Source organism: Xenopus laevis, chromosome 4S (genome assembly GCF_017654675.1).
Source record: "Xenopus laevis strain J_2021 chromosome 4S, Xenopus_laevis_v10.1, whole genome shotgun sequence".
NCBI classification, from domain to species: Eukaryota; Metazoa; Chordata; class Amphibia; order Anura; family Pipidae; genus Xenopus; species Xenopus laevis.
Window position 1 is genome coordinate 85205118 of NC_054378.1, and position 18872 is coordinate 85223989.

At 37.5% G+C, this 18872-nt stretch overlaps 1 protein-coding gene across 4 annotated transcripts in view; it reads right to left on the reverse strand.

Moving 5' to 3' along the window:
• pkn2.S (protein kinase N2 S homeolog) overlaps positions 1-18872 on the reverse strand; it is a 74158-nt gene that overhangs the window by 20369 nt on the left and 34917 nt on the right. For 2 of the 4 annotated variants that reach the window (XM_018261037.2, XM_018261035.2), the window contains exons 2-7: positions 12619-12916; positions 6231-6385; positions 5423-5543; positions 4335-4480; positions 1883-2096; positions 692-877 (exon numbers count right to left, since the gene is read on the reverse strand). In XM_018261037.2, coding sequence (XP_018116526.1) covers positions 692-877; positions 1883-2096; positions 4335-4480; positions 5423-5543; positions 6231-6385; positions 12619-12886 — 1090 coding nt within the window. In that variant the 5' untranslated portion in view covers positions 12887-12916. Of the gene's footprint in view, positions 1-691; positions 878-1882; positions 2097-4334; positions 4481-5422; positions 5544-6230; positions 6386-12618; positions 12917-13038; positions 13127-18872 lie in introns of those variants that run through there. The other 2 variants (XM_018261036.2, XM_018261038.2) reach the window with 2 other exon arrangements.

The window sequence follows — 18872 nt, forward strand, 5'->3', positions numbered from 1 at the left end:
AGGCAAACATCCCAAACATCGCCCATTGTTAGTGCTAAATCGTCAGATACAGGTAGAATTCTATTGTTTCTACCTGTATATCGGACGAATCAGCTCTACACGTGTGTATTGAAATGAACAATCTTTCTTGGATCTTTTCTTCCAAGAAAGATCTTAATTGTTACGTCTATGGCCACCTTTACTGTATACCTCAATATTTTCTATAATGTTCTATAAAATGTAAAACCCATGGGGTTACATATGATTCTAGCATAAAAGTGTTAAACTAATTTAACCCGCTTTTATCTAAATCCAGAGAAATGTTGGTTCCCCCTCACATTAATAACGCTGCACTGTTCAAAGTAGATTGCATCAGTCAGTGGTTTCCACTTTGCATGGCATCTGTTAAATATGCTGGTGCCCTACGTAATCTAAAGCAAATAGCTTAAATGGGACATCATTAAAAATGGAATTCCATGCATTAAACCAATGGTGCATGTGACAAGATACTAACGGGAGATTTTGTCCTACGTCACAACCTACCACTGTAACAGTGCTCTAATGCCTGCCTTAAAAAAACAATATGGCAAAGAATTACAATCAGATAATGCATCTTATTAACAGTCTGAACTGTACTTAGGAGTAGGATATGCTGCTGCATGTTAACACAACATTAACCAATTAAATGAAACAAAAAACATTGTTACTGAACTAGAAAATTCATCCGTCTTCAGAAGATTCCGACTGCTTCCACTTTTATTTTTACTAGTTCGGCTCATGAAGGAGGACCTTGCTTCACTTGGGCTCCATCCTGGTAAGGTAGCAGAGGCAGCCTTGGATCTGCCTGGTACATTTTCCAGAATATCTTGACAACCCATAAGTCGAACTTCCAAGGTACCTTCAAAATAGAAGCAAGAATGTGACTTTGCAAAAAAGTTAAGCCCTATGATCTCAGTACTTTCAAGTGGATTAAAGACACTTCGAACACAAAGAAAAGTTTTGCTGTACCAGTTATATTAATGAGGGCAAGCAATCCAAAATCCTGAGTCTAGAATGGAAATCCATGTACGTCTAGAATGGAAATCCATGTACGAGAAATGAGACATGCTCAGATCAGTGACATTCTCTCTATGGATGGATACATTCATTGCATTGTTTTACAGTTATGCTGGACAAGTAGACATTTAGTTGAGCAACAAAGCATGGAAGAGACAAGAATAGTGAACAATTTGGTGAAAACTAACCAAGGTGTGAAACAAAATACAAATAACTCATGTATGAAATATTTATGTTTTTAGCTACATAAATAATATTAGTTTAGTATACGGCAAGAACATCTGTATCTTAGTTTTGTATACTGTATATTAGTTTGGTGTTGTCTATTAGTTTAGTATACTGCAAGAAATGTATGTTTAAGGGAAAGAACATCTTTAAATAAACTTTTAGAGTGTTATAGCTGGATGTATGCTTTGCAAATGGTCCTAATTTATTTTAGTTACTCTGCTTTTTTCTGGCCTGCAACCAAAAAAAACTGCAGTTACCATTTAAAGGTGAAGGAAGGTATAAACCACTTACCAGAGGCCGGTGCTGAAGGAAACTACACTGGCCTGGGGTACTTATCCTGCCTGGCTAACATAGGTGCATTAGAGTGAAAGAGCTGGCATTTTTGTTTGGCTTTTTATTCTATTGCGCATGTGCACCTATGCAAAGTAAATTCCAGCTTTACAGCTGCACATGTCAAGTATTCAAACTGTAAAAAAAAAAAAATGTAGCAAACTGTCGTACATCATACTAAGATACAGCGCCGCATTGACAGCTTGAGGAATATTTGAGTTGTATCATGTACAAATCTATTCATTGTAAATTTGTAAGCCTTCATAGAATGACTCATGCATATTATCACCTGTTAAAGCTGCTGGCTTGGATAGTGTACTGTACTGATTCTGTGTAGAAATCATGCTTAGGCGTGGACTTAATGTTGGAGATGCAACTAAGGAAAGCTCCTCAATGATAACACTGCTCTTGGGATGGTTTTTTGGAAGTTCACTGAGTCTCTGTTCCAGGGAATATTTTAAGAGGTCCAGCTTCTGACTTGACTCGTTAAATCTTGCTTGAGCCTGTCAAAAGCATATTGGAAACAAGAATGTATGGCCACGAAACAACATAAAAGCACAAAATACATAGAAGATAAAAGGACTGTTATGTGATGGTACAGAATGATTTCCTTTATTTAACAATGGATTTAAATTTAGGATTGCTTTACTGAAAAATACCCAGGTGTGGTATCAGATAATCCTCTAGGATGCAATTTTGTTCTAGGCTAATAGCTATATATTAGATTAAACTAGACTTAAAGAAGGTGCAAAAATGCATATAAATCAGCTTTACTGATTTGCAATACACTGTTTTTCTGAAATGCAGGGCAGACCAAACAAAGAAAATAACACACAGGGTGTAGGGCTGAATCTAAGCATGACATTACTTGCTTGCCTTGCTCAATTAGAATGATAGTTGTAATGTTGGTAGCAATTGCCAGTTTGCTCATTTGCCACTTGGTGTGACAGGTGATTCAACACCTCCATTTAAAACGGAGACCTACAGAACTATAAAAGCAGGAATTCAACTTACTTCTGTTTCTCTCACTTCTGTTTCCTTAAAATAACTAAATCAACCATCTTTTTAAACAAACTGGTCAATTAAGCAGTTATTGAAATGTATGACACTAGGCACTTTGTGGCAGTTTTGTCTTAAAAGACAAAACGTTGATGCCACTCGATGGTAACTCTGGGATTTGTCTTGGCTTCCCCAATGTGCCATTGCAAATCTCCTGGAAATGCCTTCCCTTTGCCTATCCTTCGAATCGGAGCAAGGAAAACACATTATCTGGCTTAATCACAGGATAATCTGAAAGCGAAGCAGCAGCCCAATATCACCTGCTGTGCGACTTTTAATGTTTGACTTATAATGCAATGCACTTCACTGGTTTGCCTGGTATTTATTGTGTGTTTCTTTCAGCTAAACCCTAGCTAGCAGCTGTAAAAGCAGGAAAGAGTAGGCTGGCATCCAGTGATATACAGAATATTTTAAAATTCATCCTGAGTATACAAACTGTATATGTGACACGCTTGCCATTTCTGGGCAATTTTTTGCTGTAGTTAGTACTGCTGGAAGAATAAAAAGGTATAATCATAGGGGGGAAATGTTGGGACACCTCTGATTATAATCGGTTACCCGATACCCCAGGGCAGTGCTCCAGTGCCACTATTATTAGTCTTCTTCAGTCTTCTCTTTGTTCTGGTGCAGGCATATGCACAGTAGCGTGAAAGCTGTTCTTATCCACATAAAGCCAGCTTTTTTACTCTATGGCACATGCACCCGCCCGGGCCCAGAGAAGAAAAGACAGAAGAGGAAGATGATTGTGGTTAACAGAAATAGCCCAAAGCGGTGCAGTTTTCTGTTAACAGGAGCACCAGTCTGGGGTATCTGGTAAGCAATTGTATTCACTAAAGGGGGGTCAAACACTTTAGTTCTCTTAATATATTTGTCCTTTGTGGTCACACCTTTATGCTGGGAGACAAAGGTCTAGCCATTGGTTGCAACAAAAAAGTTCCACCTGTGATTTGTGTTACAGAAATATCAATGGGTGTTTGACTCTTTTGAACAATGGAAATGGACCTACAATAGCCCAGTTTTGGAAATGTACTTTGTAAACATTAAAAGCAAGCAAAAAGCTTCCACTCCAAAGATTTTCTTTCATAAACAAGAAAAATCGAATGACACACAAAGAAACTACCACATTAATAATACAAATACAACTTGACTAATAAATGGATTTGAAACATATAGAATCATTTTAAAAGGGTGATCGTCTCTGAATGGTTCAGTTTGACTCAAAAAGTGAATGGTAGCAAGGTCCAAGGCTCAGAAACAATATAAGTGAGTAATACCATCACTCAAATTCCATAAAAAAAAAAATGCAAAAGAAAAATTATTTTGTTTTGCATTAAGAATAATTATATGATATTTGCTTCATACTACAGCAAAGTTCTCTACGTGGCTATTATGATATTAGTAAATTAACTTTTCAAGAGTAGAAAAGTATTTGCAGTAAATGCATTTGAGTACTTCCTAATTTTAGAGTTTAACCTACTTTTTAGTTTAACATTACAACTCATTTTTAAAATGAAATAATTACAATATTTCATGTATCAGCCATATTCAAAACTCACAGATGTATACAATAATTAAATTAGGACTTTTATTTTGCAACTACCAGGTTAGCCCTGTATAATAGACGCTCAATAACCAAAGCCGCTGTAGCAATCAACATTTTCACTGCTGAACAATAAACTTACTTCAGAAAGAGCCTTTCTGTCTGTAACTTTTCCAGAACCTAAAAGCTTCATAACATTCTTTGCTCCTTCAGCTACAGCAAATTCTATCTTAAAATGGTGCCGTAGTTCCTCCATTCTCAGCTCAAGGGGACTTATCACAGGTTTTGCTGAAAGACGAACACAGCATGTTTATAAATTTAGGGAAGATAAAAAAAACAAAAAAAAAAACACGTGTATACTGTGTACACTATAAAATGTTAAATATGCAGCAGAAGGATGATAAGTTGTAGTTCAGCAACAGCTGAAGAGCTGCTATAGATCATTGGCCCACAATGTAATTAAGTACAGAGAGACAAAATTTACTTGAACCTCTGCATAATCGGATTCATGCAGTGCATAAAGGCTAACCGCAACATAAGCCCTCTGTGTACCAGAATGTGAGTGTGGGGGATCTTGAAATGCTAGTATTCCTATTGGCATCACTTGGCATTCTAGGAGTTTACTCGCCGTCATTTATCATCGTAAAAAATGTAGTAGTTGAGTATATTGTGTTTTTTCCCCCCTTATCACTTCATCAATAAATTACTTGTCCGATTTTGGGTGTTTTACCCACTGCATTTTTTCTGGGCATAACCTAAAATATCACCTAAAAGCATCAGCATTCGGGTTCATCAGCTGATTCAGGCCTGAAAATAGAATCTGCAGTCTTCGAATTGCAAGTGCCAGCGATGATCCCAAAAACTGGATCAGTCTGTGGACTTCCAGAGACCCATCAGATGAGAAGAACAGCATCAAATCACTGCAGTCCTCACCCAATAGGATTTTGGTTTATTTTCAGACAGATAATCAGCCAGACAGGCGGTGGAAAGGGGCCCAGACATGGGCCAGTAAGCTGCTCATTGTATGTAGGGGCCAGAAGCTTTTACTGGCCAGTGTATGATCACCTACACTACTATATAACAATGGAACTACAATCAATCAAGGCACCTGCTGTGGTGCACCCAAGTGATGACCATTTGCTTAAATTCAGCAGTGTAAGAAATGCACAAGATTTATTATTTATCTACTGAAAACAGAGCTACTGGCTATGCCACTCTTTAAACATTTACCATTATCAAAGGACATCTCATTAGTCTGCTGATTGGCTTGTAGAATTTGCATGCGTATTACTTCTATTTTTGTCTTGCTATCCTGGAGCATTTGCTGAGCAGTGCCAAGAAGTTTTCGATCCTGCAAAAAGACAAAATGTATCTGTAAGATGGAAAATAGTTAAAGCAGTGTAAAAAAACAGAATATAAAAAAAAAGTAAAAAATGTGGTCTGGCACTGTAAAAAAAAAATCACAAATATTCCCAATGTGAATAGTCTTACAGCTGTCTTGAAAGTATAACTTTTTTAATTATGCCTTTGCCATGAATCACCTGCACAAGCAATATAGAAGAAATTTCAAGTGGCATAATGTTGAACATAGTCTTTTTTTTTTTTTTTTTTTTTTTTTTTAAAAGAAATGCAGCAGCCAAAAGGCGTTTGTAGCTGCATGTATATATGAGTATAATGAGTGAGCTTTTCTAAACTAAAATGTTTTAATAAAACTTAAAAGGAATACTATAATCCCAAGCGTGATTTGTTTACACAAAAGTCTACTGGGAGCTACAAAATAAAAGTAGCGCTCAGATTGGTAGCCATGGGCAAATGCACTGGTGCACCAGTTATGTAGAATCCTAAAAATCATTTTTTGGCACACAAACAGGGAAGTAAAAACCTTTATTCCATACCTGCCTACCAACACAAGGCACAATTTTGTACACGTTTTAGGCCTTCAAGAGCGGTGTGTTTCTTATATTTTATTATATGCAATTTTAAAATCATTAACAAATCAGTGAAAAACAATTTTGTTATTTTAATGTACTGTACTTACTTTTGATGGGCCATTAGAGTAAGTCTGAATCATGTTTTCAGCTCCTTGCTTCACTTTTAACTCAATGTCTATCTGCTTCTGCAATGCTATCAGCCTTCCATTAAAAGTAGAAGAGCCAGAGTCACTTTTAGGAGTATCTGGCGTTTTGGGACAATCTGCAAAAAATCATCAGATTCCATATATTATCATTATAAACATGTATTTTTAGAGCGACCATATTGCACAGCACTGTAAAATGAATGTACTTATATAAAGAAATCACATGAATTACATACATATAACATACAGGGTTACATAACCAGTACAAAAGAGAACGACAGCGATGTGCAAAAAGCTTACAATCTAGAGGGGAAGGGAATAAAGCTGGCCACAGACGCAAAGATCTGATCGTAGGAATCAATGTACGATCGGACTTTCCCATCTCCCGACCTGCCACTAACCATCCAGATCAAAGTCTTACCATTCCGACCAAATAAAGTAGATAAAGAACAGATCAGCCAATGTTCTGCCCCTGACAGCAATCGTACGATAGACAAAGCTGGTGATAGTCTCCCACTGAAAATTGTACAACTGGCAATACATGCAGACATATTACCCGCAGCCGACAGACATTTTCTATCCTGTCCGATCGACCAAACAACCGATCTCCGCCGGACGAAAAATAACGGGACTCTTCGCACACGTTCCGAAAATCGTACGGTCCTCGATTCGTACGATGAGATCTTTGCGTCTATTGGCCAGCTTAAGACACAAGGTGTAATAGGGGGCAAGATCAGGATGAAGTGAGTGAGAGATGTAGTACTATATGTGGTATTGCATTTGGTAGTTAAGCAGAGTGAGGGTAGGCTTCTCTAAATAAGTGTTTTAAGAGATTTCTTAAAAGCAGAAAGGTTTGGAGAAAGTCGGACAGACTGTGGGGAGAATTCCAGAAGAGGGGTGCAGCCCTTACAAAGTGTTGAATGCGAGCATGTAATTAGAGAAGCGTTGAGGAGCAACAATAGTAAATTGTTGGGTGAGTATCTAGAGGTGAGTTCAGAGATGTAGGAAGTGCTTTGAATGCCAGGTCATTAGTTTGAATTTTATTTTGAAAGGTGGCGGAAGTCAGTGCAGGGATTGGCAGTGGCATGGCAGAGGAGGAGCAGATGCTGAGGTGTATAAGCTGGGCGACACTGTTCATTATGGACTGGAAAGGTCTGGCGGGGAAGGCCAATTAATAAAGAGTTACAGTAGTCTACATGATCTGATAAGAGAGTGAATAAGAGATAAATCTGCCACACACAGCAAGTCCTTCGAATCATCCAGCTACCTTAAGTAAGAAGCTAAAGATTATATTTAGGCCATCTTGCTTTTGCATATGGGCAGACAGGTGAGCTGGAAAAAGTGCAACTGAGAAAGGCAACTCAGGGTGCAACATCTTCCGGCATAAAAGCAATGCTGATGTTTTAAAAGGACTTTTGTGCTTTCAAGATTAAACTTTTTTTTTTTGAGCAAGAAGGTGGGTGCATGGGCCCCCAAAAGGCCTGCTGAATAAATATGGGCTTAAAAATTGTATTCGCATAATCCTGGTGTGGCCCAGCATGTGGGTAGCAAAATTTGGCATAAATCTGTTCATTTGGCACCCTTGCAGAAAAAAACAGTATGTGTATGGCCAGCCTGAGGCACACAGTGTAAGTGCCACAGTCAGGAATCCCACTACATGTCAATGGCAGGCAGCCTGGCCTAGTATCAGCAATATATTTTTCTGTGGAATGAATGCACTCTACAGTATTCATTAGTGATTTTCTCATTTGTTATTGTGCTCGTTTGGCATAGAAAAATGGCATGTTTTGGATGGCCAAACACTTTATTCTCTGCTGGTATTTTTCAACCAGTGGAGAAGAGCCTAAATATGGCTGTGCAGTATGTCATTTACTTAAACTGAATCTTCCAAGAGGCGTGCAGTCACATTTAGGTGCTTCTCTGCTGAAAAATGCTGGTGGAAAATAAGTCCTGTGTGCAGTGGGGATTTCTTTTGCCATAGAAAGTGTCTTAAAATGAGTGGAACAGAAAACAATGACAGAATGTACAGAAAATGTGGAAAGAAAAGTGTAAACAGAACAATGACACGTTTGTTTCAGTAGCAGTTTAATTCAAATACCATACGTTGCATAGAAAAGGAAAGGGGAAAGAACAGGAAAAAATGTTAAAGAACCAGTGTCATCATTAAGTGAAGCATTTTTTATTTCAATTTTGAATCTGTTAAGGCAGCATTTAGGACATCTGTTGCCGATATATAGTTTATTTCTAATTATATACTTAAGAAGTTTTCACCCCGTTTATCATCCCATGTAAGAACTAAATGTAAGCATTCTATGGGAGAGAGAGAGAGAGAGAGAGAGAGAGAGAGAGAGAGAGAGAGAGAGAGAGAGAGAGAGAGAGAGAGAGAGAGAGAGAGAGAGAGAGAGAGAGAGAGAGAGAGAGAGAGAGAGAGAGAGAGAGAGAGAGAGAGAGAGAGAGAGAGAGAGAGAGAGATAGAGATAGAGATATATATAGAGATAGAGATATAGAGATATATAGAGATAGAGATATAGAGATATATATAGAGATAGAGATATAGAGATATATATAGAGATAGAGATATAGAGATATATATAGAGATAGAGATATAGAGATATATATAGAGATAGAGATATAGAGATATATATAGAGATATAGAGATATATATAGAGATATAGAGATATATATAGAGATATAGAGATATATATAGAGATATAGAGATATATATAGAGATATAGAGATATATATAGAGATATAGAGATATATATAGAGATATATATAGAGATATATATAGAGATATATATAGAGATATATATAGAGATATATATAGAGATATAGAGATATATATAGAGATATATATAGAGATATAGAGATATATATAGAGATAGAGATAGAGATATAGAGATATATATAGAGATAGAGAGATAGAGAGATAGAGAGATAAGATATAATTAATCCTTATTGGAAGCAAAACCAGCCTATTGGGTCTATTTAATGTTTAAATGAATTTCTAGTAGACTATATATATATATATATATATATAGAATGACTGACTTAGTTGGCCAGCTTAAATATATTGCAATATATGGACAAACAATCCATGTTTTGTTTAAAGGGTAAGGCATTTTTCAGTATAGCAGTATGCACAAAATGTCTCTGTCTTAAATATATTGATAATGGGTTGAGTGCTGAGGACTCTTGTATGTGTCTATATGTATTTTGTGGTCACAGCCTCATTGCACCGCCGGCACAGCACATATACTGGTATAAAGTGCCTGGGTGCAGAGCTATGTATTAGTATTTACAATGGCTCAGAAGAAGCTAGCACACAAAAAAAATGTTTTTATTTTAACAGAAAAAAAAAAACTAACGTTTCAGCTAGGTCTTTGAGAAAGGCTAGGGACCAAGCTGAAACGTTGGTTTTTTTTCTGTTAAAATAAAAACCTTTTTTTCTTCATAAGTCCTGTGTATTTTCAGTAGTTTGATTTACATAATATCATTAACCTGCACCCAGGCAGTTGTTTTTTATTACATTAGTGCTCCAGCTAGATGAGCTGGGGGGAAAGATGAATTGTTCGCTGTGAGTCATGGTTTACTTTCAATATCAGAATTGTGGCTGTCCACACAATATAGATTTCTTTAATTTTATTTAGGACACCGGCTAAGAGGCAGAGTGGCTTGAATGTTGCCCAAAAATTCTGGGAAAGAATACAAATATATTTAAATAACAAAAAAAAAAAATAATCTACATGTGATATAAGTAAGACTTCCTGGGTGGAAGAATCCTGTAAAATTATGGCAACTCTTATTTGTCAGAAATAAAAGAACCACCTATTGGCAATTATATGACTAAGCACATTTCTTCCAGCTGACCCCTGACCTTGCATTTTAGATCAGAACCTGTACTAAAACATTTGATATACAATATGTTGGTGTTACATAAGGCTGAACGGACACGGAGCTAAATGCCTGCTTTCACGCTTTTGGGCCAACCTTCGCTCCATGTCCTGAACTCAAGCAGAAGCTGTACTTTTTAGTGCAGATAAATGGAGATGGGTAATGGAGCGGATTCTCTCAGCCTGAAGAAATAAAGGCTGAGACCAGCTGAGTCAGCATTGTGTGTGCCCTCAGCCTATGATTGTATGTCTGTAGTTGGCCAACACCAATGAGCAGGTCAACAGATGAACTGCCCACTTGACCAGCAGGTCATCCAATGAACAAGCCAACAATCTTTACACACACTTGTAACATAGAAATATAAAGAGAAACCAAGAAACAGCATGCCTTCAGATGCCACTACTGTGCACATTCTAGTGGGAAGTGTTGCACATTCCTAAATGAAATATTGAGAGGCACATTTATTAAGGGTCTTTTTTAAACTCCCCTAAAAATGTATTAATATCATATTTTTTTTTTAACTCAAACTAATTTAAACGACCTGAAAACTCGAATCGAATTTGATTCAAATTATAAAAACGGTTTGAATTTAAAAAATTCGATTCCCACGCCTCTTCCATTGAATTATACAGTAATTCGACAGGTTTTAGGTGGCAAATAGTCAAATTAGAGTATGATAAATCTTGAAATTCGAATACAAATTCATTTAAAACTCAAATAGCGTTTGGATAATTCACAATTCGAATGAGAGTTTTGAACAAGATTTTTAAAAAAAAAAAAAAAAATTTGAATTTTCACTTTGACCCTTAATAAATCTACCCCTTAGTATTTATATTATGTATATGCAGGACATAGATGCCTCAATAACAGGACAATATCGGTTGTAAAATCATCAGTAATCGGGTCAACTGAAAAGTTGTAAATCTAAGCAGGCTCTATGACTGTTGAGACTTCAGCAAACTAAGTGAATTATAAGTGCCAATAGGCTGACTCTTGGCCTGCGTATAAGCCACTGCAATGGTGTACTTTTAGTATGATATAGACGGAAGCAGGGCCGCCATCAGGGGGGGACAAGTGTTCCGGGCATGAATGGGGGCCCGGCAGTGCTGCACTTTTGAAAGAGCCGGACCCCCCTTTGCGAGCGCTGAAGCTTTGTGGCCATTTTTGAAGTCCTGAACAGCCAAAGTCCAGAAGCAGCGAAATGACCCGAAGCCACGAAAACAGCCGACATTGAAGTCTTAAAGCGGCGAAAAGACCCAAAGTCACGAAAGGAGGCTAATTTGAAGTCCTGAAGCCATGAGTTCAATTCTACTGAATACCAATTTGTGTTTTTTTTTAATCCCCTGGCCACCAATGTATTATTTTAATATTCTATAGGCCCCTGCCACCAAAGTTTTTTTTTTTTAAATTTGGGGCCCCAATTTTTTTAACTTGTAAGGGGAGCCCTGGCACCAATGTTTTTTTTAAAAAAATATTCGTTGGGGCCCCAACTTTTTTTTAACTTGTAAGGGGGGCCCTGGTGCCAATGTTTTTTTAAAAAAAATATTTTTGGGGTGTGGCCCCAATTTTTTCCACTTGTGGGACCCTGCCACCAATGCTTTTTTTTTTTTTTTTTAAACGTATGGGGGGCCCTGGCGCCAATGTTTTTTTTAAAAAAATATTCTTTGGGGCCCCAATTTTTACTTGTAAGGGGGTGCCCTGGCACCAATGCTTTTTTTTTTTTTTTTAACTTATAAGGGGGCCCTTACCATCAATAGCTTTTTATAATTTGTGTTTGTGGGGGGAGTTACTTTTTTAGCTCTGATGTCTGTGTCGTCTTTTAACTGTGATGTGGAGTGGGCGGGATATGGGTGGGGCTTGGGTGCAAGGGTGGGAGGGCCCCAAACATTTTGTTGTACGGGGCCCCGTGATTTCTAATGGCGGCCCTGGACGGAAGCAAGATTTTCCATATAGTAGCCAGGGTAAAAGCTTTTAGGGTAGTAGCACTTCAATGCCTATATTTAAATGAAATAAACAAAAATACAACAGCATGCCCCTTCTCTATTGGAAACACTTCAGGTTATATATCGCAATTGTCAACTATATGACTAAATGCTAAGTCACTGCCAGGAAGAAATGAACAATGCTATCAAACTGTAAATGAGTCAGCATTTCTTTCTTACTATAGAACAATTGCCATAGAAATCCTGCTCAGTCAGCATAATAAAAAATAAACAACCTCAAAAACAATATTTAAAAAAAAAAAAAAATGTAAGCTACCTCTTAATGGACTAATTTGTATTCTAAGATGGGAATGTGATCATTAAGAGGCACCACTACACTTTCTAAAAAGAGAATTTTCATTTGGCCGACTAGAGACACAAAATCCATCAATTTCTGACTCCAATTTTCCAAAGTGAATATTAAATTACTATAAATGTATTAAATTAAGTCAGAAGCCACAGAATTACAGTACCTGGAAGATTCTCTGCCTCTCGCATTACAATATGTGCATTCAGTTCTTGAAGATTGTTGTGAAGCTCTTCTAGTTTTTTGTTTGACTTTTTTAATATATTGTCAACATAAGCCAAATTTTTTTTATCCGTAGTGACTTTTCGAAGATTTTCAGCACCTTCTTTGATTTTAAGTTCTTTTCTAATTTCACGCTTTATCTGGTCCTTCATCTCATCCAAATGTGGCTGAGCCAATGGGTCTGAAAAGTCGATTTTTGGGAAAATACCCATGGGTTCAGCGACTATACTGCTTCTGCTGTCCTGTAGAGAGAGAGAGAGAGGAGAACTTAAAAAACATATTTGTATTTAAAGGTTATACCTTTTTGTCTAGCAGCTGCACCTAACATATTTCTTAATAATGACAGTATACTGTAGCAGCTTACCTACCACAGGTTTCAGATGTTCCCGAAAATGCCTTAACTTCACTAACATTGCACAGGTATGGGACGTATTATGCAGAATGCTCGGGACCTGGGGTTTTTCAGAAAACGAACGTTATTTGGATCTTTGTACCTTAAGTCTATTAGAAAATCATGTAAACATTAAATAAATCTAATAGGCTGGTTTTGCTTCCAATAAGGATTAATTATATCTTAGCTTGGATAAAAGGGGTGGTTCACCTTCAATCAACTAGTTGTTTTCAGATAGATCACCAGAAATAACTTTTTCACAATTGCCTTGTGTCACCTTTTTTCTAATATTGAAGTATAGGGTCATTTTTCACTTTCTAAAGCAGCTCTGGGAGGGGGGGGGTCGACCCTGTAAACTTATAAATGGATACATTTGTTATCTATGTCCCTGTTGAGCCTCAGTGAGGCAACTTTGGGCGACTATTGAAAACGTATCGCCGCGTGTGCATTAGCGCAGGCGACTTTTCATTGTAGCCTATGGGGAAAAAACGATGAGGCAGTTTGGGGAGATAGTCGCTCGAAAGACAAGGCGATTAGTCGCCAGGCGACAAAATCTCCCCGAATCTCCTCGTGTGGCCTTACCCTAATTGATAATTTACCACTTTGTATATGGGATCAAATGTATAAACACAATTCCTGATCTATAATGGTCAGCGATAATATAAAGTTTGCACTGAGGCTACTTACACAACAAAATGATGAAGAGGCCATGACTAAATTCCCTTTGTGTTTTCTGCTTTGAACAGTATTTATTATTGTTTCTTTCTGAAAGGCTTGCATGCCATGGCGTGCTAGTGTATACTGCCAGGTTTTGCATGGTTTCATTTGTTATGATCCATTAAAAAGACACGATCACGCTATTTATAAAGAATATTTTCTTCCCCACACCAGACTTACGCTGTCATTTATCTACCTTTACTTTCAATTACGACATTACATCTGTATAAGGATGCAGTAAGGTGTACTGGGGCATTACTGTGGAATGTTTTGTCTATTTCAATTACTTATTTTAATTTGGCTTTTTCAATAAGCCACTAAAAAGCTGCCATATCATGCATGGAAAGTCTCCAGTGAAAGTGGCAAGCGTGGGGGTTCATGACAAGAAAGTATGTGTATTTATGGGAATAATTATGCTTTATTTTATCCTTGATGAAAGTATAGACACTTTGTAGGCAATAGCAAGGCTTATTTCTGGAAGAAGAAAAAAAAAAAATAAAAGTAAGGGGGTTGAGATTAGAGCACTTTGCACATAGTAAGAGGATATGACCAGTGTAATATAGGCCAGACAGTATGAGATATGTACATAAGAAAGAGGAGAGGTTCTCATGTAACATTAATGTATGTCTAAAAGCTTTTGCACGAGTGCAAACTATCTTCTCATTGTACAAGTTATCAAAACACCTTGATTATTACGGTTACCCAAAAATCACAATATTTCTCACTTTTTGTTACTCATTTTGACAATTGCAAAACACAGCTCAAGGTGTTTTGATCGTGTTTATTAATTTTAACTTGGTGGGTAACGGTAAGAATTCATGTTATAGTCCTAAAACACCTTCTGCACAGGTGTCTCCTAATTAATAACAAACACCAAGTATGCAACATTTAAGAATATTTAATAAATGAAAATTATTGCTAAATATTCTATTATACCCTTCCCCTTTATGGAAATGTGTGTGCATTACTCACATGGGGTGTATAATAGTAAAAGTTAAATAGCAGCTAAGTAGACGGAGCATCAGGTTTATCAAGTTTATTTTTAAACAGCTTTGAAAGATTACAAATCATCCACAAAAGAATTTAGTTCCTGCAAGAATAATACTGTTGTCTAGCTCTCTGCAATTGCAATCATTATTAATAGACTTTATTTGCATAGTGCCAGCATGTTACTCTAGATACACAGCACCACCAATGTGAACATACAAACAGATCCTTTTCATTCAATAAGTCTCCAGACAAAGACCAATGCTCATAATAAAAGAGCAATATGACAAAAGTCAAAGAAGGTAAAACCAGGTTTGCTCTTCTCCTCAAAGAGCAAGAGAGTATGAATGTATGGTTGAGGCTACATTTGGTTGCACAGGTAATTAGCAATCCAAATACAGGTATGGGACCCGTTATCCAGAATGCTTGGGACCTGGGGTTTTCCAGATAATGGATATTTCCGTCATTTGGATCTTCATACCTAGTCAACTATAAAATCATGAAAACAAAAAAAAAAAACAATAGGCTGGTTTTGCTTCCAATAAGGAGTAATTTTATTTTAGTCTTGGTCAAGTACAATTTACTGTTTTAGTATTACAGCGAAAAAGGAAAAGTGTTTAAAAAATAAGGATAAAATTGAGTCTATGGGAGACGACCTGTCCGTAATTCAGAGTTTTCTGGATAACGGGTTTCCGGACAGCGATCCCATACCTGTATATGATTGCCCTGCTCTTCCTTAGCATATTGATTTAGTGTATACTGGCTTAGTTGGGACTTTTAAAGAACTCAAGAAAACCCATTAAATGTGCTACTGACAGGTTTCAAATTAAGGGATGGCCACCCTAACCTGCTGCATAGCCCTGATATTGTTAAGACCACTAAAGTCAAAATAGGGGAAATATTTTATGTTTTAATCATAGCTAAACCTAAATATTTTCATTCTGTCTTGAAGAAACATACATTCACTCTGACTGCTTGTTTTACATGATTAAGCACCAGCTCTTTTACTCAGCAAAGAGGCCATGTGGATGCTTTAATAACAAAGTGCTAACTATTCCCCATTAGAAGAGCCAAATCCTTCCCGTAAGAGAATTATCAGGCACTTAATGGTATTTCTCTCCTCTGTGTACCCACTATAGCCCAGCCTGAGTCTGCACAGTGTATTGCTCCCCACTGCATTGCTGGAGAGACACTAACAAGGTATACTTCAACATAGAGAGCCAATACATATTGCAGTATGGTGGACTGACAAGATCTACTTTTATACAGGTAATGAAAGCTTACGGTACATAGAAAAGAAATGTCTTAAAAGGGATATGGTCATGGGAATTTTTTTTTCCCAAAACGCATCAGTTAATAGTGCTGCTTCACCAGAATTCTGCACTGAAATCCATTTCTCAAAAGAGCAAACTGATTTTTTAATATTTATTTTGAAATCTGACATGGGGCTAGACATACTGTCAGTTTCCCAGCTGCCCCCAGTCATATAACTTGTGCTCGGATAACAGCAATTGTTTGAAAACAGATCCACACACACAAACAATTACTGTTACTAGGGGAGCCGGCAGGGACTACGGAGGACCTGCACCACCATTGCAGCAGAAGTGGATTACAGGTGTGCGGCAGAACTCATTCACTGTATACAAGTTGTGCTCTGATAAACCTCAGTTACTCTTTACTGCAAGTTGGAGTGATATCACCCCCTCCCTCCCAGCAACCTAACAACAAAACAATGGAAAGGCAACCAGATAACAGCTGCCTGTAGATCTGAGAACAGCACTCAAAAGTAAAATCCAGGTCCCACTGTGATACATTGAGTTACATTGCATAGGAGAAACAACAGCCTGCCAGAAAGCATCCTAAATTGCTGGCTTTTTCTGAAAGCACATGACCAGGTAAAATGACATGAGATGGTTGCCTACACACCAATATTACAATTAAAAAAAAAAATACACTTATTGGTTCAGGGATTACATTTTATATGGTAAAGTGAATTATTTGCAGTGTCATTTAGAAATAAAATCTACACCATAAAAATCATGACAGAATCCCTTTAAGGTTCTAAAATATCAGTAAGGCAGATTGCACAAGCTCAAATGGTTCCGTTTCTGTTCAACATGTCAGCACAGGTAGGCCAGTGTGCACAGTTTGACACAGAAGAGAGCTGGATGCACATTACCCAAAGATCCACCGGTTAAGCCTCATACCCTAGGAGTTATAGGAGAAAGCATAAAAAGGCATAATAAAACTTAGCTTAGTGCTATTTCTATAACAGGTTGTAACTATAGATGGGCCATGAGAATATTTGAAATACTCCATTATTTCAATGTATGATTTTGTGCTTAGCGGCAGCAGTAGCAGCTTGAGATGCAATGCATAAGACATCTTGACTGAACTGTAACATTTGGAGAGAGAAACCATCGTCACACTCCAAACGGAGAACAAAGCAAATATAAAAAGGGAAAAGGACTGATTCACTAGGACACAGAGGACTAGGTCTTGTTACTTTATGTAACAGACATGACGTGGGTTTAAGCTCTTCTCTAAAATGAAAAAAGAAAAAAAATGTAAACAGACTAATGCAGGAGAAAACCAAAACATGTGATTAGGAGAGACGAGGTTGCGCACAACACATACACCATTTGCCAACCATCAAATGATAAGGAAAGCTGAAAGCTTGTTTTTTTTACACCTATATGTGGTAACTGGAGATATTTAACACAAGATACCAACCAATATTTACTGGAAGTACATGAAAGGTATATAATCAGCAAACTACTAAACCTGCAATATCAAGTTCCTTATTTATGCAACAAAGAACTGGTTGGGCCTGTTCCAAAGCTTTATAAAACGGTCACTTCTAGGCAAATTTACACAGAGAATACATATAGACACAGCTAATATGAATTTTAAATCACATCCTTCAGCTAGGGTATTATGCCATGCCCCAAGAATTTTACTGTGAGAAGTATTTCACAGTTTTTACCACTATGGGACAAGTTTCATTTGCAAGAAAGAAGCAAGAAAGTGTAAACAGTGGCTCAGTGGTTTACGGTCATCATCATCATTTATTTATATAGCGCTGACAAGATGCGCAGTGCTTCACCTTAGTTATATCAACAGGGAATACATGGTGGATAACAAACAGGGGTTACAGAGTACAATAGGATTAGAGGGCCCTACAAATTAGAGTTTACAAAGTAAAGGTTAGGGTACAATTGAGACATTAGGATTTTATTAACAATTTGTGATTTTTGATACAGCAATGATTGATTAATTAAGGTACATTGAATAAGCTTCTTTAAACAGTGGGTCTTAAAGGAGTGCTTGAAAGTTTGGAAAGATGGAGAAAGTCTGACAGCTCGAGGCAGAGAGTTCCAGAGAAAAGCAGAAGCCTGAGAGAAGTCTTGTAGATAAGAATGGGCAGAAGTGACCAGAGGAGAAGTGAGGCGAAGATCAGAAGCAAAGCGAAGGTTGCGTGAAGGAGTGTTTTTGGAGATCAGAGATGAAATATAGGGAGGGGCTTCATTATTGAGGGCCTTGAATGTGAGCGTTAGTGATTTGAATTTGATTCTAGAGGAAATTGGGAGCCAGTGAAGGGACATGCATATGGGAGCAGCTGATGTTGAGCGGTGAGATAGATGAATGAGTCTAGCGGCCGCATTTAGAATAGATTGGAGTTGTGAAAGGTGACTTGTTGGAATACCTGTGAGGAGTAGGTTGCAGTAATCAAGGCGGGAGATGATGAGACAATCAGTGTTTTAGTTGATTCTGAACTGATATAGGGTCGTATTCGGGCAATGTTGCGCAGTTGAATATGACAAGATTTTGCAAGTGTTTGAATGTGAGGGGAAAAAGACAGATGCGAGTCTGGGATAACTCCTAGGCAGCGTGCTTGTTTGGTGGAATGAAAGGTGGTGGTGTTTAATGTGAGTGATATCTGAGGGACAGGGGAAGATCTTGGAGGGAATATAATGAGTTCTGTTTTTGAAAGGTTCAGTTTCAGGTGGCGCTGTGACATCCAGGAGGAGACAGCAGAGAGACAGTCTGTAACTTGGGAAAGGACAGAATTAGAAAGATCGGGAGTGGACAAGTAGAGTTGT